The 24152-nt window shown below is 42.5% G+C and overlaps 1 protein-coding gene across 2 annotated transcripts in view; it reads left to right on the top strand.

The window, feature by feature from the left end:
- Window positions 1–5333, top strand: part of LOC118564488 — a 72425-nt gene extending 67092 nt beyond the window's left edge. For both annotated transcript variants that reach the window (XM_036142678.1, XM_036142677.1), the window contains exons 3-6: window positions 3661–3893; window positions 3987–4274; window positions 4339–4445; window positions 4535–5333. In XM_036142678.1, the coding sequence (XP_035998571.1) occupies window positions 3661–3893; window positions 3987–4274; window positions 4339–4445; window positions 4535–4773 (867 nt within the window). In that variant the 3' untranslated portion in view covers window positions 4774–5333. The remainder of the gene's footprint in view (window positions 1–3660; window positions 3894–3986; window positions 4275–4338; window positions 4446–4534) is intronic.
- Window positions 5334–24152: the final 18819 nt, after the last annotated feature.

Raw genomic sequence — 24152 nt, 5'->3', positions numbered from 1 at the left:
CGGGTCCTAGATGAGGGACCAGACAAAGAGCAGCCCAAAGACCCCTTATGATGAATGAAACTAATGAACGCAATGTTCCCTCGCCCAGTCGCAGGTCACCGGGGCCCCACTCTGTGGGCCTCTCTGGTGTACACCGGTGATGAGGAAAGCTGTCAAGCTGAAGGAGTCCTGTCTGGCTTTCTGGCCTGTGGGACTCTGGAAGCAGCTGATAGGTACCAGCAGTCCAAGCGGCAGGCGCCAGGCTGGTTGCTGAGGCAAAAGCTCTGTACCAAAACTGTGTATAGTGGGGGTAATGTGCTGCTGACCAACCCAGAGCGAATCTCAATGATAGCTTTTATGTTAAAATTTTCTCTGAAAACGTACACAAAAGTAGCAACCTCGACAACAACTTGGTTCAGAGTGACTAAATGATGACAGCAACTTTGGTCAAAATCACTTTAATATAGAGATTTAGAATGGCTCTTATTTTGTAATTCCACATCAGAATTGTCTGAAACGTGTTGAGCCACATCTGGGGGTGTTCTACTGTCACGCTGAAGTGGTTGCATCCACTGATTATCTATGGTTTAGTTGCTAGAGCTACAGCAACTTTGTTAATAATGGGTTAATATATAGCAATTTCAAACGGCTCTTATTTTGAAATGCCACATCAGAATTGACTGAAACTTACTGAGCCACATCTGGAGGTGTTCTACTGTCATGCTGAAGTGGTTGCATCGACTGATTATCTACGGTTTAGTTGCTGCAATGGCAGCAACTTTGTTAATAATGAGTTAATATATAGCAGTTTCAAATGGCTCTTATTTTGAAATGCCACATCAGAATTGTCTGAAACTCGTTGAGCCACATCTGGGGGTGTTCTACTGTCATGCTGAAGTGGAATCATCGATTGATTATCTACGGTTTAGTTGCTAGAGCGACAGAAACTTTGTTAATAATTACTTAATATATACTGATTTCAAGTGGCTCTTATTTTTCAATTCTACATCACATTTGGATGTAAGTTGTTGAGCAACATAAGGAGGTTTAATATTGTCAAAACTGGTTAACTTGAGTCAATGTAAGGGTTTTTAAATGTTTTTATTTTTAAATCACAAATCATGTAGATGGACTTCTGGAGATCATCATCTGTCATCTGTAAGTGAAGGTAGTCACCTGGAAAAAATAAGTTGTTTGAGGCTCAAGAGTGTGACCAAAGTATATATTTACATTTTCACCAGCAGGCCAGAATAATGGAAAAAAATGACACTTGAAGCATGAATATAAATGTATCATAACTGATGTAAATATGTGTGAAAAGACGTAGTCGATAAACCGCGAACATGCTGCTTTTATTTTGAAAAGTAGTGTCAGCCATCTGTGCCGTAATCCTTAGTGTTTGCGAGACCAACAAAATCAAGTGAGGGCTCACTTGACCGCAGTGCCTCGAGCCAAGCGCTGTTCGCTTTTCCTCACTTTGAAAATGAACAAATGTCAGATATAGAAACGACTCTTACCCTGCTGTTTATCTCTCTTCACCCTCATCAATGACTCCATGTTATTTTAGGTCCCGTGTCACCGTGGTCCCCTTGTCATTTGTAGAATTTACTACAAAAAAACAGCATCTGAAAATGCCGCCTTCTCTGCTTATTTCGCTCTGCAGCCACTCAGCAAGCATTATTTCTTCTTCTTGAGTTTATTGGCAGTTGGCAAACATCTTTTCAGTGCGCATTACTGCCACAAACTGGTGAGGAGTGTTCGTCAGCCAGCATTGACGAGACCGCCTGCATGAGGTACAGCTCTGTGACATAATTGTTTTCAACAGATGAGCCGCATCAAAGAGCCGCATGCGGCTCCGGAGCCGCGGGTTGCCGACCCCTGGTCTAGAGTTTTAAACCAGTCAGATCATGGTTTATTGGGGATAATTGAAAATAATTAATTCTAGGTAAAACCATAATTTTTATTGAAGCTACCCTACCCATAAGTGAAATTGGAAGTGATTTCCATCTTTTAAGGTCCTCTTCTATCCTGTTTAAAAATGGGGCATGGTTAAGTTTTAGTAAATCTGTTAATTTAGACGACACAGTAATACCAAATATTTAATATTTCCTGACTGCAATTGTAAATCTAGGGAGTTTTGGAGAAAGCAATTAATTGACAATACCGTAGATTTAGACCAGTTTAAAGAGTAATCTGATACTTTAGAGAAAGATTCTAGTATTCTAATTACTTGTGAAAGAGAATTATTTGAATGCTGGAGATAAAATAATACATCATCCGCATATAGACTAATCTTATGCTCTATTTTCATGCATTTTATACCTTTTACAGCTTTTGTTTGTCTGATTGTTGCTGCTAGAAGTTCTATAAAGATGGCAAAAAGTGATGGAGAAAGAGGGCATCCTTGCCTGGTGCCCCTCTGGAGACAAAAACTGGAAGATATTTGATTATTTGTCCTGACACAGGCTGTTGGAGAATTGTATAGAATTTTTTAACCAATTTATGAAAAAATGTCCAAAACCGAATTTATGAAGAGTAGTGAATAAAAATTTCCAGTTTACTCTATCAAATGCTTTTTCTGCGTCTAAAGACAATATATTGGTTTTAATGTTTTTACTGTAGGAATAATCAATTAAATTAAGTAATCTGCGTGTATTTGTGGATGACTGCCTTCCTCTGATGAAACCAGTTTGATCTGGATGTATTATGAGAGGAGTTACTTTGTCTAATCTTTTTGCAAAAGCTTTACAGATTATTTTAATATCCACATTAATTAAGCATATGGGACGATAACTAGTGGGCAACACAGGATCTTTGTCTGGCTTGAGCAGAAGACTGATGGTGGCAGAGTTCATATTAGCTGGAAATCTGCCTTTTTCCTGTGCTTTTAAGAGCTTCCTGCAATTCAACTGTTGTCAGCGGTGAGTCCAGTGTCATTCTTTGGCAGTCTGATAATTTAGGAAGTGTAATTTTATCCAGAAATTGCTTGATGTCATTATCTGATTGATTTATCTGTGGCGTGTATAAAGATTTGTAGAAATCGCGGAAGGTATTATTTATACACTCTGGTTCACTTACTGTATTACCAGTTGAATCTGTAACTGCAAATATAGTAGTTTTCCTCTTGTTTATTTTAAGCTGATTAGCTAAGAAGCTTTCTGACTTATTGCCATGTTCAAAATTTTCTATTCGAAGTCTTTATATTAGAAATTTATTTTGCTTTTCAATATAATGGTTTTTATTCGTTCTGCATTAAACTACATGTGCCGTGTTTCTGTGCCTCAGCGCTCTCACTGTTGCTCTCCCCCCCATTCCCTCGGAGCCAGGGGCTTTTATCAGCAGCCAGCCTACGTTTATTGTCCTTCCACTTGTACCAAAATGTCCCATAATGTCACTCCTAATATTTGATAGAAGTTGAGGTCTGGTCAGGATTAATATTTGGCCGGTTGATTTTTACATCCACCGGTCAACTTAGCTGATGAATCAGGAAGTTAATTTCGGACACTCCCTCTAGAGTCTAGGAGAAAAGGGCTACTTCAGAGAGGAAGAGCCATACAGAGCGTAAATGCTGCAGATGTTGTGTCCTCATGCCTCATTTCTGTACAGGACATCCATGGATCAATAATTAAAGCAACCATAAAGTGGTTGAAATTTTTCTAACATGCTGTTGTCGTCGTTCAGCTTCTACAGGAAACACACAGGTATGCAGCGGCCCTGCACCTGCAGAGAGGATATGAAGAAACACATCAAAATTCAGGTAAATACACCATCATGGGAGGAGGGAGAAAGACACAACATGTGAGCAAAAAACAGTATAAGGACATGAGGAACACGACGGAGCTGGAGGATCTACCTGAAGGTGAAATCTCCATTATAAACGCCTACAATCTGGGTCTGGTTGGCACCTATAATGAGTGAGTTCTTCTGTCCACCTCTTTAAAATCACAACAGTGACTCCCCAGTGTGCACATCTCCTCATCTCTGCTTTGTTGTTTTGCTTTGTAAAGTATCAAAGGACTGCGGAAGAACAATTCCAACCCCAATGCTCAGTACAACAGCAAGGATTCTCCTGTCAATGCAGATCACATCCCACCTAAAAATACCTTCCAGAAAGCTTTCGAGATGCTACAGAAACCTGAGAACAAAGAGCTAAAGCAGAGCTTTGAAGCAAATGAACCAAAACTGTATAAACTGATTGATAAAAATGGAAACTGTGGGCGCTGCATGGAGGTTCTAACAGAACATCACCTGCAGGCCCTGACCACCGGCAACAGCAAAGAAGCTAAATTAGTCAGGTGAGACTTTATCAGTTCCTGTAGGCGCTGAGCTCTTTGCTGACTCTGTTTCTGCTGCTTGCAGGGAGCACCTCTCTAATGTTTGTCTCTCTCGTGACGGCGTTGAACTGATGAAAAATTCTATCCTCGCGGCCAATCCAGTGATGTCTGAGAATCTGAGGAGAGATGCAGGTGCTGAGAACAAGAGTAGAAACAGGAGCAGAGTGAGGAGCATTAAAGCCTGATTCCAACAGGTCGACTAATGTTTGGTTTCTGTGCAGGAATCCCCCAGAAAAGTAAAGGAGCTGAGTTCATGTCAACAGAAGCAACCCGGAGCTACTACACCATGGGATACAAGCTGCTGGTGAATAAATACTATGAGATGGGACTCTACAACCAGAGTGCTAAAGATCATCTTCATGAGTGGATCCAGTCCGAGCTTTACTCCACGAATTCACCACAATATCACAAAATGCTTGAAATACTGAAGCCATTTGGAAAAAAACAGAAAGAGATGTGAATGTATCTGCCTGTGTGAACTGGTTGATCATTTGTTCATGAAATGCCTCAATTATTTTGGCTGTTAGAGGTAATAATTGGATCAAGTGATTATGGGATAAACTGAGTTGCAGTGGTACCCCCCCCCCACCCCCACCCCCACTCCCACTGTCACTAACTCCACACCTCCTCCTGTTACTCATCTTATTTCAGGGCTATATGCTGAGTTTATTGCTGTACAGTCAGATAACGACTCATATCAAGTCAAGTCCTGTCATTAACTTTCAGTCAGCTGACTCAGCAGTCTTTGTTTCCACCATGGCACACAGCAGCACTGAGAGCACCGTTAAAGGGAGGCTAATGTGTTTCATTGTTGAATTCTGGCCTTTGGAGGAACATTAACTCCTCTAACAACATTTAGAGAAAGCATACATGAAGTATTTCACATTAGCCGCATTTACATGGACAAAGGTAATCGTAATAAAGGGCCGATCAGAATAAAAAAGCGTCACATGATCATTATGGAACTTAACTCAAGTAGAATTAAATTGTAATCTGAATGAGATGGGTGGTTTATGCTAATCAATAATCCGATCAACATTGATAGGGTTATTAAATATAACCCCTTTTATCCTAGAACGAAAAGCACACAACACAAGTTAAGACTGTTCTATAGAAAAGGACAGAGGATAAAACTTAAAGTCAGTGAGAGTCTGGAATCGACTGCGCCAAACGGCCTCAGTCCTCTTGCCTTTATTGTTACACATCAAAGAGGGGGTCAGGAGTTTACAGCATAGGGTTGAAAACAAAGAAGGAAGCGGGTGATGGTCAGTCACATGCACATTAAGATAAGGGAGACATCCCTTATCTGGGAGAATCATTTGTTCTCCCTGTCTAAGGTTAAAAACAACAGAACCTTCCTGAAACAAATTGCTAAAACAAACCCAATACCTGTAACTTTATATAAATAAAATTATTACATTCACATTTTTTCTAACAATGTACCTTTTCAAAAATTACAATCAAGTTTTTCTAGGGGAAGGGACAAGATGGCCCAAGACACAAGTGAGCCGAGGAATGGTTTCCAAATTCGGTACTTTTATAGGTACCAACAAAATCCCATTGGTACAACCGGGTACCAATTCAGGTAAAATCAAACAGTGCCACGTTTTGGTACCTAAACACATCACTGTGACACTTTGGGAGTGAGGTGATTTTCCATGCGAACATGAACGCATCGTTGCACGCACAAGAGCGTGATGACGTCAGCAGCCGCTAGTCCTGTCAACAAAGCATGGCTGATAGAAAGCGCTGTCTCTGCTTTTAAAAATGTGCTGCAGATTATGTTCGCTGCATTAATTATGATGCAAAATGCAAGGCCAGGGGTGGGAATACTTCTATTCTGAGAAAGCAGCTGGTCACTGCTGCCAGTTTACCAAAGTTCTCGCTATATTTAGTGACTTTTCAGACTGCATCCAGCGACTTTAAAAATGCGACAAGCGAAGAATTTGGTGAGATTTTTCAGTTATTGGTGACTTCTTGTGAAAGTAAGAGTAATTCTAGAGTCAGTGTCTTGGGAGAACTGTGAGTGCTGCGGAGGAAGTTCCTACTGCTCCAACCACTGTCTCACAGACGGGACAGCTGGTACATCATCGTCCTGAAACTCGGCTGCAGTCAACGCAAAGAGGACCGCCTCTCTGCTCCCTTGTTGCAAATGTGTCCCACTCTGATTTACAAAGCAGGATAAAATCTTCATTTTTTTTGTATTTCTTTTCTAAAACGATTCACTGAATTTTATTAACACACAAATAACTTCTAAATTGTTAAATAATTCTGAAATTATTTAATAAGGTTCATTAGTAGATCCAAACAAGTTTTGATACTGAGAAATAAACTTGTTAAATTGAAAAATTTAGAGATTCTATTAATTAAGTAATATTTATTACTTCATAGATACACAAAAGTACCGAAAATAGGTACCGTTAAGTACCGGTATCGATTCCCAGGTACCGGGTATTGGTACTGTAATTTAGCCCTGCAATCAGCAGGCCCATGTTCACGTCAGAGTGGCGTGAGGCCAAAGTGACTTCAGAATAATTCTCCATCCACGTGCGTTTACTTAACGCCAGCGTGCTCGTTCTTGTTAGTTTCCGCTTGCTGGCTGCGTGCTTCTAGTGTTTATGTATCCAGTTAGATTAGCGGTTAGCTTCAATGTTAGCTGTTGTAGCTCCGCTGCTCTCATCGAAGACTTTGAACATAGCTCTCAACTCTCATGCATTGACCGTGTGACACACGCATTTCACTAACTTCACACGCTCACACGCAATACATGACATTTCACACGCAAACATGGCATTTCTCACACATAAAAATCACAAAGCCCCTCTGGGCTGTGGACGACAAAACTCCGCCTTCTGCTGAGCTGTTTTGGCTTCTTTCACAGCTTGTGGCCATCAGTAATTCCTGCTGCAGTTCATGTTAACAGAGCAGCAGGAAGAGTGATCAGAGTTATGAATAATTTTAGTCTTAACCAGTGGTGAAAGTGAGCCGGTGTTATGCTCAAAAGTGCATGCCTGCCGAGATATGCATCCCCTGTCGCGGGAGCGCGCCTCGCTCTGTACAAATGAATATCGACGGAAAACGAATTAAAATACGACCAACGGAGCGACTTGTTCTTATATTCATTATATAAAAACGTTTAAATGTACTTCTAGTGTGAAAAAAAAACTGTGTGTATTTGGCAGATTCGTTTACAAAAGTACAGGTGTTATGAACAACATTAAATCCAAAGTTTTTATCCGAGGTACGGCTGATTTATTTGTTGTGGTCTCTTGTCATTCACAACAATAAACCGTGAGAGCCGACGTGAGTTTTGAAACTGAAAAGCTTTTTCTTAAGCGGAAGATCAAACGTGCAGACACAGCCCAGCGTTCATAGACCAGTGGGATGCATTCATGAGCGTCAGAAAGCTATGGTGCTTTCAGGAGCATGGGACATTTCAAACTTACAAGGAAAGAGGCATAAAACGGAATAGAATTTATCCAGAAACAGTGTGGGCTTTCTTACAATACTGAATGCTCTATAATTGTATTTCTGTTATGTTTTGATTCTGCACATCTGCTAGCTTTTTATTCTGAAAAATCTATAATATTACAGCAGCAAATTATCAAAGTTTTTCAAAAGCCTGTTTAAAAGCTCCAAATGGAGCTTCAGATCATAGAGCGACAATTGCGCTGTCATTGTTTTACAGGGCAGAATTTGCATTTGCTGACCCTTGTCCTTCAATTACAGATGGATATACAGGAATACAGTCATATAAGTGTCAACTCCTCTGAGATAGCAGGGGATGCGTTTTTTGGCAATGGGGCTGCCAAAAAACGCATCCCCCTATGTTTTTAATCTAAAAATTGTCCCACACACCTGAAATTCACACTAGTAGTTCAGAACACATGTGTAAACACGTAGAAAATGTTACATCAACTACAAGTGTATATTTCTATGAAACAGCAGGGGATGCGTTTTTTGGCAATGGGCTGGTTATAAACTATAACAGTCTAGAAGTGCATTGAGCTGAAAAGAGGGACACATCAGCAGCTGGATCGTGCGTAAAGACGCAGCGGGAACCTCTGTGTGCTTCAGTGTTGCTGCTGAGGGGATCTTACCTGACAACAGCCAGATGCATGTATCGCTCCGCCTAGCTCCACTCACATACATCTGGGACACGGCCATAGGCATTGCCTTTACTGAAGGCTGGGCCTTATCAAAACTCCTTGCATATGATTGGATAAGCCACTTGTCTGTCATCTTTATCAACGTGCTATTTCAACCACTCACACCGAAGCTAACCTGTGACGCTGATGAGACCGACGCAGGAAAACCCCCCTTTTTTTTTTTTTTTTTTTTTTTTATGTTTGCGGCTGTAGTGCAGGGTTTCCCGCAGCGCTATCTTGGCGAGGCGGCCGCGGAAAACGTGTCGTCCACAACCCCCCCCCCGGTCCGCGAGTCGGTCCGCCTCGCATAAGCAAATTCCTGCGGGAAACACTGTAGTGGCACGCATTTTATTGACAGTGAGCTGACAGGAAGAGGGGGGGGGACAGGCGGCAAAGCGCCGCGGGTCGGAGTCGATCCCGGGCTGACTGCGTCGAGGACTAAAGGCCTCCTTATATGGTTCGCGCTAACCGCTAACCGCTCCGGGGACGCGTCCGCGTTGCGCGTCCGCGTTGCGCCTCCGCGTACGCGCCCCGGAAAACAAAACTTGCCAAATCCGGTCGGGAGAAGGGCGAAAACATGGTTTCCACCAACAAAAGCCTTAAGAGCCGTTCTCTGATGTTCTTTTAATGAAACAATATCAGATAGATTGGACAACACGGAAGAAATAGCAGCATCAATATTAACGCTTGCTTCCTCGATGCGAGCCGCCATTGTTGTTGGAATCTCATGGTCACTTCTCCACTACGTCACATCCATGAAACACCCGTCCTGCGTCCTGATTGGCCAGACCAAAAATTTGGTTGGGGAAATCACTTTCAATCAGCCGTGTCCCAGATGTATGTGAGTGGAGCTAGGCGGAGCGATACATGCAGCTGGCTGTTGTCAGGTTAGAGGGGATCATAAAGGCTTGATGAAACTCAGCCTGATTCACCAATCAGGTTATAGATCTACAATGATAAACAACCCATAGATGAATGTGTAACAGTGTAATAATTCGGTGAATAACTTAAAACTACTTAATTTTATTCAGTATTATTTGAACAATTGTGTGTTTTTTATGTTTTAATCCATTAACTGAACAATAAAGTATTAATATGTCTCTTTCTCTTTTTAACAAAAGTAATACATGTCTACTTCAATATCTGGTGGGATAAAAATGAGATGGAGATGACTCCACCGGCTCTTCCAGGGTCCGGTTAGCCCCGCCCCAAACAAGCCCCGCCCCCAAAATTAGCATAATCTCACTCTTAACTTTTGATAAAAGTTGAGAGTCATGGCTGAGAGTCAGAAGAAGAAGCGAACTGCATTCAATTTTATGAGAAGAGGAAGACCTTAGTAGAAAGAAATAGAACCAGAGTGTATTTGGGAGATTTATTATCATGTGATCCCCCTGAGGAGAGGAAGAGCAGGTAAGATGGTCTAACACAGATATTCTAAAAGGGACCTGGGGAAACTTCTAGAAAAAATCACCTACACTACCTTTAAAGGATTTGCTTTAGCTTTTTTCCTCACATCAGGAAACTGCAACAACTATTAAAATGTTTGGCAGTGTTGAGGAAAATATCTTAGTTGTTATATTAATCAGGTAGTTGTATTGAGAACAACAGAACTAACCCCCCAGGCCTCAGGAATGTCTCTCCTCTGCTGCTGGGTAAAGATAACATGCAGTTGGGTTTTATGGCAGGAGATAGGTCATTTTGGCTTGACCCCTTACTGGAAAGAGCAGCCTCTTTGTTTGAGAAACAGATAGATCTGAAATCTGAAACTACACCTCCTCCTGAGTTTAGCAGGAGAAGCAGTACTTTAATTAAAGGATGTCTTAGCAAAACTTAGACCTCTTTGGGAGTCCGGGGTAACGGGTCCCCTGACTCCTGCCTCTGTGCTCGGGGAAGGCGGGTCTTTGGTTCTCCACAACCACTATTGAGTTATTTCCTTCTGGATAATTTTCACCTAAACTAGTGCACTCACAGAAACTCCCACAGGTGCTGGGTCCCAGGTATTAAATGTTCACTTATATACAGAAAGGCTGTAATTTATTTATTTATTTATGTTCTTTCACTTTCTTTTTTCAGGTATCATATTACACATGTCAGCTTAAATAATAATACATATGATTTAGCAATGGCATCTAGGTGTTATTCGAGTGTATCTGTTGCTTTATGTCTGTTGGTTGTGCTGTTCTTTTTGTGTCTCTTTCCAGGTGATGGAGCAGACAGAGGACATTTTATCATTCTCTCCCTTTTAGCTCTTATTTCTTTCACCTCTACTCTTTCTTTTTTTTCTCTCTCTCTTGTTGTTCTTCCTTTACTCTCCCATTGTAATGTCCATATAATTTGAAATTCTTCCTGCAGGAATCACAATAAAGCTATTTACAAGCATAAATCAAGTGGAGCACTATGGCGAAAGCTGTTCGCTCCACTTGTGAAAGTAAAATCTGTCAAGCTCTATTTGGGATTAAGACATCAATTCCTATTGCCACATTGCTTGACAGGACCCTGGAAAAAAAAAAAAAAAAAAAAAAAAAAAAAAACTTAGACCAGACAAAAGCTGCTATGCATCTAGGTAATTATGGCAAATGTAAACTCTTGTCTCTGTTGGGAATTCCTAATGAATTAAATATGCATATTACAATGTTTACCACTGATTAATGTGTTCTCATTTACTGCCAAATTTTAAACCGGGATATGAATGGGCCTTCAGAGCTCAGCAGCAGCAGGCCGGTATTAATATCCACAGCAGCTACTGCGTATTTCTACCTGTGATAGACAATGTGAAACATTACATAATTTTAAAGATGTTTATTATTTTGCACACATCACCATCAGACCCACACCATCAAAATGTAGGAAATGTCCAATTTAAATAGTTGTTTCCATACATGTGAAGGGACAGAAGACGATAATTAAAGTTACATAATCATTCAAATTTCATAAATAAACTATAGTAAATATAGATCCCATCAGATATGCAACATCCCAGATACATGATTCTATAAATTTTGGTAAAAACATTGAGAACATAACAGCAAAAATTAGTTATACACATAACTCTTTTTAACCCCTCAAATACCCACAAAAATATATATATCATCAGAAAATGAACAGATTTTCACAAATGAAGGACCCCTCTATCATATGAAGATTAAAAAACGAGCAGAATCAGTTTCTGTTAGTACAACTGGGCCGCAGCAGCTGTCCAGAAACAGTTTTACATTAAAAGATGCAGAAGTAAATAATCTGTAAAACATAGAAATCAAATCAGTGTGAGGGCCGAGGAGTCTTTCCAGAAATCCTGGTGAATCTTTGGGCTTTTCATGTATGAAGGTAAACCAAGGAGGGAGGCTGATCTGAACCAAACACAGAAATACTGCCGTATTCTCTGAGCTGAAGCAAAGGGTGCAACTTTATAAAAGGTCCATAAATGCTGAAGTCACCATGGTACTTTCTGGGGTCTGCTGTGTTTCTACAGCATTCGTTAGACATTTACTGCAGAATGGGGCTCTAGTGGGGAGCTAGGGTCCCTTTATTCACCATGATGGGTTGGAAGGAGTTTGGATATGGGGAAAGTTTTGTAATGAAATAATTCTGAAAAAAAGATATAAATCTGTCCAATTCAAATGGTCTGAAGCTCATATTTCCTGTTAACTGTAACAGATTACCGTATTTTTTGGGCCATAAGGCACACCAGATTATAAAGCGCATTAAATATTCTTCCCAAGAGTGTAATATCACTCCGCACGGGCTGCCTGACATGAATGTACTTCTAGTTTAGACATTACAGTCAGGCAGTCTGGTAGACAGCTCAGGGGTCCTATTGGGTAGTGACAAAGTGTACCGTAATGTTTTGAATATTATAAAGGGCAGTGGTTCGTTAGTAACAAAAGTTGTTACTATTCTAGACCACAGCTGTCCTTCAATTATTCAGATTTTATATATACACAGAAATTGAGGAAACAGATAAACAGAGATTGAGGAAATACTCCACGGCTCCTAAACACTACTGCTGTCAGAGAGGCTGAGCCTCTAGAGGAGATAAAGTATCTTTAAAGTTTGGTGTCCCTATAATGAAGCTGGTTATAACTGAACAATCATCTCCTTCACCTCATTCAGCAGATCTGAGACCAGTTGGGGGGTCTCTGTGGTCAAGGCTGCTGTTGAAGACCCGGTATCTGTAGCCCACTTTCTCCTCCAGGATCTCCTGAACCTCTTGTGGCAGGTTCTGGATGTCTGGTTCTGTCTGGTCCTGGTGGGTCAGGAGAATCATGGTGCGTCTCCAGGCATCTTCACCAAACACTGATTCAAAGTGTCTAGCAGTGTTTCTGATCTGTGCTGCACTGATGTTCTGAAGCTTGATGACCAGTAGGAAGGCCTGAAGTTCTGGACCTGAGAGTCTGATGTAATCTAAGGTCTCCTTCTTCTTCTTTTGATCCCAGTTTAATTCTGAGAGGTCTGGAGTGTTGATGATCTTCACCTCCGGGTTGTCCACTGTCCAACTCTCTGAACAAAATCCTGTGTTGAGAGAAAACAGGATGTTATTATTGCTAAATGACTAGAATAAGCCCATTCTGGGAGAGGGTGTAAACAGACTGAATAAATGTGTTAAAGACCAGAACTATTAACCAGTTTGGCAGATTATCTGACAGCAGTGCTCAGGGAGGGAAGAACAGAGCTGGACTAAACAGATCAAGATTTGATCTGATATTCAATAACTCATTGTTCTGGGTACCTGCCTGTAAATTTGTATTATCAGCAAGAAATAATTGCTGAATGAGGGAATATCTCATCTTCTAGTGTATTGATGATAAATAACCACCTGACCTTTGAGGCTGTATCCACACAGAGCCAAAGACTAAAACAGCATAAAGAAGCTTTTATTGTCACTGCGTGTTACTGTGGGGACATTTTTTTCAGGACATACTCCAGTTTAGCATACATACAACAAAATGGTCTCTGTAAAAGACATTTACTGTCTCCTGATCGTACATCTGCACACAGAAATGCTGCATCTGGACTCCAGTTTGGGGGAAACCCAGAAAAACAAAATGCAGAAATGTTCTGAAGCAAAGGATGAGAAAAAACTGCAGGGACCTTCAGGTGTTTAGGATGAAGTCTTTGGCTCCATCCGGATCGTTCTATTGGGTCAGAACTCTTCAGCCAAAGGGGAAGTGTGTCAGCGTTCGCCATGATAAATACTGTCTGAATAGTTAAAGGCTGTCTGAAATCAGCACAGCGGTCTGAAGCTCCTTTCCTCTCCTGATAAAGTTCTGACTTCATGAAAGGTCAAGGAACAGAGCTAGGAGCTGTTATTGCAGGGATTCAGGTAAAGTCCTTCTGTGTGGGGAAACTGTCCAGTTCTCTATAGTAATCATCAGAGACCTTGTTAGGAATCAGCTTTGGAGCAGAACAGGAACCTCTTTTAGTTTAAACAGCAAAAATCAAAACAAAGCCTGGTGATCATTTTTTCTGAGATTAAATAAATTTTAGAAATGAGAATGTTTAGTTGAACCCAGTATTCTCATTTTTGTTCAACATAGAAAGTACTCCTGGCACACAACGTCTCGTTTGTGTTTCTGCTCTGTCTGTCCTCTCAGTCAGCTGTAGCATAATGCTCAGTACTCTGGTTCTGGTTCTGTACGAGGCTTCTTTCTTTGGCCCGGCTTCTTGGATGAGTTTGACTAGATCACCAGGTCATTATGAGCCTGAGACCAAGTCTGCCAAGCAGCAGTGATCTGCTGACCTGACTAGACCCCCCCCCCACCAGCATTGGTGGTCTCCAAGGTTCCTCCTCCATGCCTGCACTGCAAGACCTCTGGGCCGTCCACCTGAACTCAGATTTTGTTGGTTTGTTTTCAAGCCTTCCTTCCTTTGCCGCCTTCTGTTTTTTTGCTTTATCATTATGCTTTTTGAAGGTCTTGCTATATTTTATTGTTTTTTGCTCCTTGGCTTTCACTTCTCCATGTTTATGTCAGCTGTTTTTCCATGTTACTGCATTTATTTAGTTTTAGCTTTCTAGTTTATTCGTTAGAGTCTTTTTCTTGTTTTCAGTTTGATTTTGTTCTTGCATCTCTGTTCAGCTCCAGTCATGTTTATTTCAGTCTACGCCTTAAGCCTCTTTCACACAGACTCCATCATCCATCAGTGCCCACACAGGAGGGAACGTGTTAAAGCTCCTCCTGCTGTTCAGCTTTTCAGCTTCTAATGATAAATATAAAACTGAGTCTGTTTTAGTTTGGGATCTTTAAAGAAACGTTTAATTTCAGCACGGTTACCTGAATCAGTGAAGACGCGCTTCCCCACCAAAGCGTTTCCAGCGGACTTCCTCTCTCCTCCATCGTTCCCAGTAAGAACTAGTTTGAGTTCGATAACTGCAACACAGAGTTAGATTAAGATTTCAGCCTGAAATATGTTCACAATTAACATTTAACACAAACTCTAGTTGTTTTCATTTAAATAAATCCTGGTTGAGAATGTATAGACTCACTGGCCAGTTTATTAGGTACACCTTACTAGAAGGGATGGACAATGACCGTACGGTTATGAAATTCCTTTTGTCGTAATAAGAGTTGTAGTTTATTATTGATAAACTACACATGATGGTTATGGACCCCAGAGACTCGAAATGTTGTTGGAAGTGTTTCTTTTACAGCTTTTTCCACTGTTGGTTCAAAGACAGCAGTAAAACAGAAGAAGTGTCACCTTTGGTTGCAGTGACCTGCAGCCATGCCATCTGTTGCCAAAATACCTGCAGTTAATCTTAAAATGGTCTTTACCATCACTGTTATTGTTATTGCACTAAATATGACAAAATATTGAGGTAAATCTTTATGTCCATTCAGCCCATCCGTACTTGCTAGAACCAAAATGGACCCTCTGTGCCTTCAGAACTGTTTTAAATCATGATGTCATAAAACACCCTTTTTGGAGTCCTTGGAAGGGCTACTGGAGTGTGCCCCTCCTGGGGACTCCCTCGTTTTGCTGGGGGACTTCAACGCTCACGTGGGCAATGACAGTGGGATCTGGAGGGGCGTGGTTGGGAGGAATGGCCCACCTGATCTGAACTCGAGTGGTGTTTTGTTGTTGGACTTCTGTGCTCGTCATGGATTGTCCATCACAAACACCATGTTCAAGCATAAGGGTGTCCATATGTGCTCTTGGCACCAGGACACCCTAGGTCGCAGTTCAATGATCGACTTTGTTGTCGTTTCATCTGACCTGCGGCCGCATGTCTTGGACACTCGGGTGAAGAGAGGGGCGGAGCTCTCCACCGACCACTACCTGGTGGTGAGTTGGCTCCGATGGCGGGGGAGGAAGCCGGTCTGACCGGGCAGGCCCAAACGTACTGTGAGGGTTTGCTGGGAACGTCTGGCGGAGTCCCCTGTGAGGCGGAGCTTTAACTCCCACCTCCGGGAGAACTTTAAACACGTCCCGAGGGAGGCGGGGGACATTGAGTCTGAATGGACCATGTTCCACGCCTCTATTGCTGAGGCGGCTAGTCGGAGCTGTGGCCGCAAGGTTGTTGGTGCATGTCGTGGCAGCAACCCTCGAACCCGCTGGTGGACACCAGCGGTGAGGGAAGCCGTCAAGCTGAAGAAGGAGTCCTATCGGGCTTTTTTGGCCTGTGGGACTCCGGAAGCAGCTGATGTGTACCGGCAGTCGAAGCGGCAGGCGGCTCGGCTGGTCGCCGAGGCAAAAACTCGGGCGTGGGAAGAGTTCGGAGAGGCCATGGAGAAAGACTTCCGTACGGCTTCGAAGCGATTCTGGTCCACTATCCGGCGTCTCAGGAGGGGGAAGCAGTGCAGTACCAACACTGTTTACAGTGGGGGTGGTGTGCTGCTGACCTCGACTCGGGACGTCGTGCGTCGGTGGGCGGAATACTTCGAAGACCTCCTTAATCCCACCAACACGTCTTCCATTGAGGAAGCAGAGCCTGAGGACTCTGGGTCGGGTTCTCCCATATCTGGGGCTGAGGTTGCCGAGGTTGTTAAAAAGCTCCTCGGTGGCAAGGCCCCGGGGGTGGATGAGATTCGCCCTGAGTACCTTAAGGCTCTGGATGTTGTGGGGCTGTGTTGGTTAACGCGGCTCTGCAACATTGCGTGGACATCGGGGGCAGTTCCCCTGGATTGGCAGACTGGGGGGGTGGTCCCCCTATTTAAAAAGGGGGACCGGAGGGTGTGTTCCAACTACAGAGGAATCACACTCTTAAGCCTCCCTGGTAAGGTCTATTCAGGGGTTCTGGAAAGGAGGGTCCGTCGGATAGTCGAATCTCGGATTCAGGAAGAGCAGTGTGGTTTTCGTCCTGGCCATGGAACACTGGACCAGCTCTACACCCTCAGCAGGATTCTGGAGGGGGCATGGGAGTTTGCCCAACCAGTCTACATGTGCTTTGTGGATCTGGAGAAGGCATTCGACCGTGTCCCCCGGGGGATCCTGTGGGGGGTACTCCGGGAGTATGGAGTACCGGACCCTTTAATAAGGGCTGTCAGGTCTCTGTATGACCGGTGTCAGAGTCTGGTCCGCATTGCCGGCAGTAAGTCGGACTCGTTTCCGGTGAGAGTTGGACTCCGCCAAGGCTGCCCTTTGTCACCGATTCTGTTCATAACTTTTATGGACAGAATTTCTAGGCGCAGCCAAGGTGTTGAGGGGATCCGTTTTGGTGGCCTTAGGATTGCGTCTCTGCTATTCGCGGATGACGTGGTCCTATTGGCTTCATCAGGGCGTGATCTACAGCTCTCACTGGAGCGGTTCGCAGCCGAGTGCGAAGCGGCCGGGATGAAAATCAGTGCCTCCAAATCCGACACCATGGTCTTGAACCGGAAAAGGGTAGAGTGCCTTCTCCAGGTTGGGGAGGATGTGCTGCCCCTAGTGGAGGAGTTCAAGTATCTTGGGGTCTTGTTCACGAATGAGGGGAGGATGGAGCGGGAGATGGACAGGCGGATTGGTGCAGCGTCTGCTGTGAAGCGGGCGCTGTACCGGTCCGTTGTGGTGAAGAGATTTACCGGTCGATCTACGTTCCTACCCTCATCTATGGTCACGAGCTTTGGGTCGTGACCGAAAGAACGAGATCCCGGATCCAAGCGGCTGAAATGAGTTTTCTCCGTAGTGTGTCTGGGCTCTCCCTTAGAGATAGGGTGAGGAGCTCAGTCATCCGGGGAGGACTCAGAGTAGAGCCGCTGCTCCTCCACGTCCAGAGGAGCCAGTTGAGGTGGCTCGGGCATCTGGTCAGGATGCCTCCTGGACGCCTCCCTGGAGAGGTGTTCCAGGCACGTCCCACCGGGAGGAGACCCAGGGGAAGACCCAGGACACGCTGGAGGGACTATGTCTCCCGGCTGGCCTGGGAACGCCTTGGGATTCCTCCTGAGGAGCTGGCCCAAGTGGCCGGGGAGAGGGACGTCTGGGCCTCCCTACTGAAGCTGCTACCCCCGCGACCCGACCCCGGATAAGCGGAAGAAGATGGATGGGTAGGTTTCACAAAATGATAGTGCTATTTATTTGACTATTTCTACTTCTAGAATTAGGATAAAGATAAATAAAACAGAGGAACACTATTTACATTGGTTTCATTGTACAAAGGTTTTCACACTGTCCATTAGTAAATTAGTACAAACCAGAGGCAGAGTTAGACATTCTCATCACCAGGGATTTAGTCTACAACATATTTAATCATTACAAGGGTAATTTGTTACACCAAAAAAGTAGAAAATATTTAATCTGTTGATGTGGCCTTTACATATCTTAAAGTTTAATCTGCTGTTGTTTAAAAGTCTTACTAGTATATGCCAATAGTATATTAATATGTTCTCATTTGAATGATGAAATGGGCAACCACTCATGTTACAATCAGTCTGGGTGTCACCAATTTTATTCAAAGTACAGTATTGGGTCCTCCATGCTCCTTATGTATTAAGATTTACTGCACATTTAATCATTACTCACAACTCACTATTGCTAGGGAAATAATTAGTTGTCTGAATGGATGTAGGTAAGGAGAAGCTGTTATCTACACTTGAGATATATGATGGAAGAAATGTGTTTGGAATGTTAAGATAAATTACATGAAATGGGCTAAAGAGAACATCTACAGGCCAGTTGTACATTTGTTGAAATGTTCAAGTAAATATTTTAAATGCTGTCAGTCTCAGTTACACTGCTAGTTACAGATGTAAATACAATACCTTTATTTGCAGTCCCTTGAATGTATTTTTTTGCTGTGTTTTATGATACAGAGGGAGTATGTTAGATAAATAAATTAGGATGGGATTTACCTCTGCGTATTTCTATATCTTCAAAAGAAAATACAGGATAAATTTACAAAAATATTTTGACTATATTTGGTTAAATAGGCATGTATTTTCCCCCTGTCTCTGTTCCTGGTAAGTTCAAATGCAAACCTTTTCAAAGTGGAAAAAGTCCTAATTCAACATTCTTCAGATCCGATGATGTTTTAAACGTTGACAAACAGCATCTAGTGTGTTTAGCGCTTATAAAATTTGTATAAATGTAACAAGAAATGCTGCTTTTCTCTTTAGACCAGACTAAATGTGCGCTGACACTAAAGTCAAGCATCATGTATATTGCGTAGGACCAATGAAGCTCTGGACCAATAGTGTTCCTACCAAAGTTCAAATCAAACCTACGCCCTTGGTATTAAGCTCCCCCCCCAGTTGCAAGCAAAGTGTAACACTCTGGAATGAACTGGAAATTTAAAACCTTTTTCAGGCTTTAAAAAAAAGCCTGTGTATGAACATAAAAACAGCATGCAAAAATATACAAAGAAATTATTGTTGTTAGTGTTAAAGCTCAGGATTAGATGTGTGAGAGATTGAAGAAAATTTACAACAAAACTTGTGACTTTATTGTTTAAAATTTATTGTGTCTTTATTGTGTAAATGTAAAATTAGTATTAATTTATAGGTTTATGCATAATACCATGTCTCCGTTTGTTTAAAGGCATACTATGCAACATTTTTCAGTTAATTAATGTGTTCCATACCGTTTTGGATGATTAAATGAGTCATTTCAGGTTGAACAAAGGTATTCTCGGCCGCCCTGGTGGTCTGTGGGGGAAATACCGTACTTGCAATAGCAGGAGCCCTCGGCCCGCACACACAGGCTCAGAAGTCTGGTGCACCGTGAGAGTCGGTCTCGCTTTACGGAGAGAACTGCTACACGCCCCCAGTGAAAGGCGTGCTCGTTGCTAGCACAGTGGCGATATTTGTGCAGTTATCATGGCGGAACCAGCGAGAAAACAGCGAAAGCCCATGTCTGAGCAGGCAAGAAAGAGGAAAAGGGCTCTGGACAGAGAGAGGAGTCGTACACGGGTGAACATCGGGCAAGCTTTTTCTGAATGGCAGGAACTAAAAGAAAAAGAAGGCTGCAAGGCTGACGCGGACCTCACGTTTCTGCTGTAAGTAACATTGGAATGGTTTCTCTCTCTCTGTGTGCATGTTCATACCTTCACTGTGTTAGTCATTGTTTGTACTGCCGTTTTTTCCACTTTTCGTTGCGTTCGCCTGTCTGCTAAGCTCAAAACAACCGCGCCTGGCTTGACGGAGGAACCAGAACAGCTGAGCATCTTTACGACAGTGCACTTTTACTTTCGCCCTCTGGGGGGAGCCTCGCTGGAAAATCAACCCCGGTTGCATAGTATACCTTTAAGAGGTGGAAAAAATATTTTGGCATGAAAACAGGTATGCATTTAAACATTGTGTAAACATCAGGGCGTTATGATTAGTGATTTAGCCAATATTGGCCACCTTTTATGGCACCAGGTGTCAGGGTTCTGCGGGCTGCGCCTGGTCAGGGTGCAGCCATTTTGCTCTTTCTTACTGCAGGTGGTTGCTGATGAGCGAGGAGGCACCGAGCAGCAGGTGATCAGCATTTTGGCAGGGCATTTAAGCGGAAACCTGCCAGGAAAACATGACAACAGTGTTGTAGCTCTAATGGTTGGAACCAGGTCTCCACGCTCCCTTGGTCTGATCCCATCGTACTCTCAGCCTTGAGGTCCCGCTGGAAGTCGGCGAGCAGTGATTCCCCGAGCCCTTGTCTGCCAAACCCTGCTCATTCTCCACTGTCCGTCCTCCTTGCGTCCTGCATCCTCTGGTGCCCTGTCCCGCCATCCCTCAGGCGAATGCCCGTTTGTACCCCGGTAAGCTCGTACTGATGGATTCGCTTCCCGAATTCATCAAACAGAACTAACCATTTTTTCTCCTTCTACAACCCAACATCCCGCTGTCTCCCTACATTTCCTGCACTCTTCAGATCCAGACATCCCGTCATCTTTTATTTAATAAAACCCACTAAACCCTGACTTGCTTCCCTGAGTGCTTCTACGTGTGGACTAAAAACTTAAAAACCATGACACCAGGATGTTTTCTTTATGATTTTGAAAAGTGCTTGAAAAATAAAAAATAGAAAATGGGAAATGGCAAAATTGTGGCAAAAAGGCTTGTTTTTGTACAAGAATGTTTTTTACTAGTGTCATTTATTGAAAAATTGCATGTTAAAATGTCCAAATAGGCTTTCAGAAATTAAATAATAAAATATGCAATTAATTTGCGATAAAAAAATTTAATCGTTTGACAGCCCTACTTATTTGCTAATCATGTTAAGCTGCTGAACAGGTTTACCTTATAAAGTGTCAGTGAATGTATATCGACTAAAAGCTGAAATTTTTAATATTCTGAGATGTGAAACGAAAAAAGGAAAAATGTCACATTTTCAAACTGAAACATATGAATATCTTTCTTTGTTCAGTTTTAAGAAATCTAATAAAATTCTTAAGAGGTTTGGATGATTTATTTCAAACTAATGAATATTTTCAGAAAGAAGAGGAACCAGTCAGATCTCTATGCTGCTGGATAACATGAAGTCAGTGATGCAGAGATCATACCTGGGTAACTCAGCTGAAGTGAGCGCTCCACCTCCAGAGGACCCGCCCACTCTGGCCATAAACTCTGAACCTTGTGTTTGGCCTCATTAAGGTGTGTAAAAGCATTTGGTCTGTATGGCTTGCTGGCTTTCTCACAGTACTTGACGTTCTGTCGAAGTTTATTAACATCAAACTTCAGCACCTGCTGAAAAAAAAGAGATGCAACAAGATGAACCATTCAAATATAATATGAGATAATTTTTTTAAATTTAACCACCAATAACAGAGAATCTGAAATAATTAATTTGTAGGTTATATTGCCTGTAGGACACAGCTCCTGCTGCTGTTTATGATCATCTCACATCTAGGCCTACGGCTTCTTAACTGGTCTGTCAATGTCTTCTTTCTGTTTCTACACAGTCAACTCTGACATGAAACATGTCATCTCAAGGCTCTTTCCAAAGTCAAATTCAATCCGATTATACAGTTCCTTAGCTTCTTTTTATCTTAATTTTGCTTGGTAATTTCAGTAAAGTTAAGATTCACTAGCCTAGTAATGAGGATTTATTGAATATAATGTTAATTCAGATAAACAGCATTCTATAGTGATCTCTGGATGTTCGTTTTATTTCTGTTATTAAATTCTTGAACTTGAAGAGAAGTTGTCACTCCGTTATTCTATGTGTGTGCAGAGTTTGCTGTTAAACGATCACCAGAGCTCGAATTCATCCCTTTCAACTATGTCTGGTGAATATCAGCTCTAGATTTTTTTTTAAGGTCTCTGGTCCAAAGATCACAACTCTCTCTCTCTTTTTCTTCATTGAGCACACCTTCCAGTAGTCAGACATAATCAAACTACTCAGTATTTCTGGACTATGCTTTGCTTTGGTCGCCTCCTTATTGTCAGCTGTTACCGTGTTTCATCATCCTGCTGTGACCAACATCAAGCTAGCTCACGGTGTTGCTCTCAGTTCAAGTAGCAGACTGCAGTCTGGTTATCGACTGCTGTGCGCCCTGGGACAGGTAGTAATGTGGCTGCTATTCACAGCTCCTCTGATCGCCTCTGCAGCCACTGTCATCTCTGGCCCCGATCATGAAACAACTCTCTCTGCTCCGTCGACGACCCTAAATCCACTATGGCTGAAACCATGTTCCTGATTTATTTCAGATTTTACAGATTTTGTCCCACAACTATCCTCCATCTCTCCATCTGTCCTGCTTCTTCATGACTTCAACATCCACACTGACTCCCCCGCAGCCAAATTAACAGCCAACAGCCACCCACTCATACACCTGGACACATATTGGACCTGGTTTGCTAAACTCCCTTCAAATAATTAAAATAATGGGTGTTCTGGCCATTAATGACCTCTCACTTACTGACCTCACAATTTCTGACCATCTGGCAATTACTTTGGAGCAGCTTCTGTCCACACTGTCTCAGGTTTTAAACTGTCTGTAAGCAGGATGTCAGTGAGGGTACCTGAGTATTCTCCACATGCAGGGCAACTGCAACATGGTCCCAAACGTAAAACTGATGACTCGGCAGACGTGTGGCTTCCATCTGGTTTGCATCATTTTTGACCAGCTCATACCTGTAAAAAACACAATAAACACTGTCAGTGAAATCATGATATTCACTTTACTAAAGAGAGAAACGACAGCCACCTGCCCAGGTGAGGCTTAGATAGAAACAGTGTTAAAGAAATGTGAATGTAATCATTTTCTTTTCATTAAGGAATGTTCTACTGTTTTAACTTTACACAGGAAGAAACAGATGTTTCTCCCAGACAAGGAATGTCTTGCTGTATATCTTAATCCTACACCTCTTTGTGTGCCAACTCTATGTAACACCGCCCTTGCCTTTTCTTTTCTTGCCATGGTGTGAACTCCTGACTCCTCCTGCCCCTTCTTTGATGTCTGATAATAAAGGCAAAGAGACAGAGGTAACCAGGGCAGTCGAACTCAAGCTTGTAAAAGAACAAGCCTCATGCTCCTGGTTCTTCTGCCCTCTTTCTGAAGAAAGAGTCTAAACTTGTGTTTGGGTTGATTTTCTTTACAGGATAAAGGGGTTATTAAACTTAACTCTATCAGACAGGTCTTTGTTACTTGCAGCAGTTTAAAGTACAGCATACATACGTCTCCCAAATAGAGCAACGTTAAAAACCAAACAAAATCACTGAATCTGTCTTACACTTTCTCTGCTCTCCACAGAACCAGAGGTTTCAAGCACCCCCCCCCCCCCCCCCCCCCCCCACACACACACACACTTTATTTGCTATGCAGCAAAGACCAACAACCCTTTGTTAATCAGCTTCTAAGAGGAAGTCTGGCTCCCAGCATGTAACTACATAACATTATGGACCTAAATATCACAGGGTTTTAAAAAACCCATCTTAAAGTTATACCAAGATTGGCTAATACTCATACGGCCTTATCTTTAAAGATTTTAAATTAGAAGGCCTAAATTATGTGGACAGAAAAAGAAACTGCAAACAACAAGTGGCCGTGTTGAGCCTGATCTTTAATGAATAGTCCCCGGTTAATAAGACGTGAAAAGCAGATTTTCTCCACCCCATTTAAAGGGGAAGTCCGGTCAACAAGGAAAAATCAGGGGATCATTAGCTATAACTAAAACTAATACGTTTGTGGTTATTGAATGAATTTAGCGCTATTGAATAAGAAAATAAAAGTATAAATTGTCGTCTGGATCACTGTGTATGGGGGCGGTCATTATTGCCCAAATATGGGCAATAATGACCGCCTGACATCACATCCTGTGAAGTAGAATCGCGGAGAGCCTACGGCAGTTCGCTGCGCTTT

This window comes from Fundulus heteroclitus, chromosome 11, assembly GCF_011125445.2.
Source record: "Fundulus heteroclitus isolate FHET01 chromosome 11, MU-UCD_Fhet_4.1, whole genome shotgun sequence".
In the NCBI taxonomy this organism is placed as follows: domain Eukaryota; kingdom Metazoa; phylum Chordata; class Actinopteri; order Cyprinodontiformes; family Fundulidae; genus Fundulus; species Fundulus heteroclitus.
The sequence above is the reverse complement of the archived record's forward strand: the minus strand, read 5'-3'. Positions and strand labels throughout refer to the sequence as shown.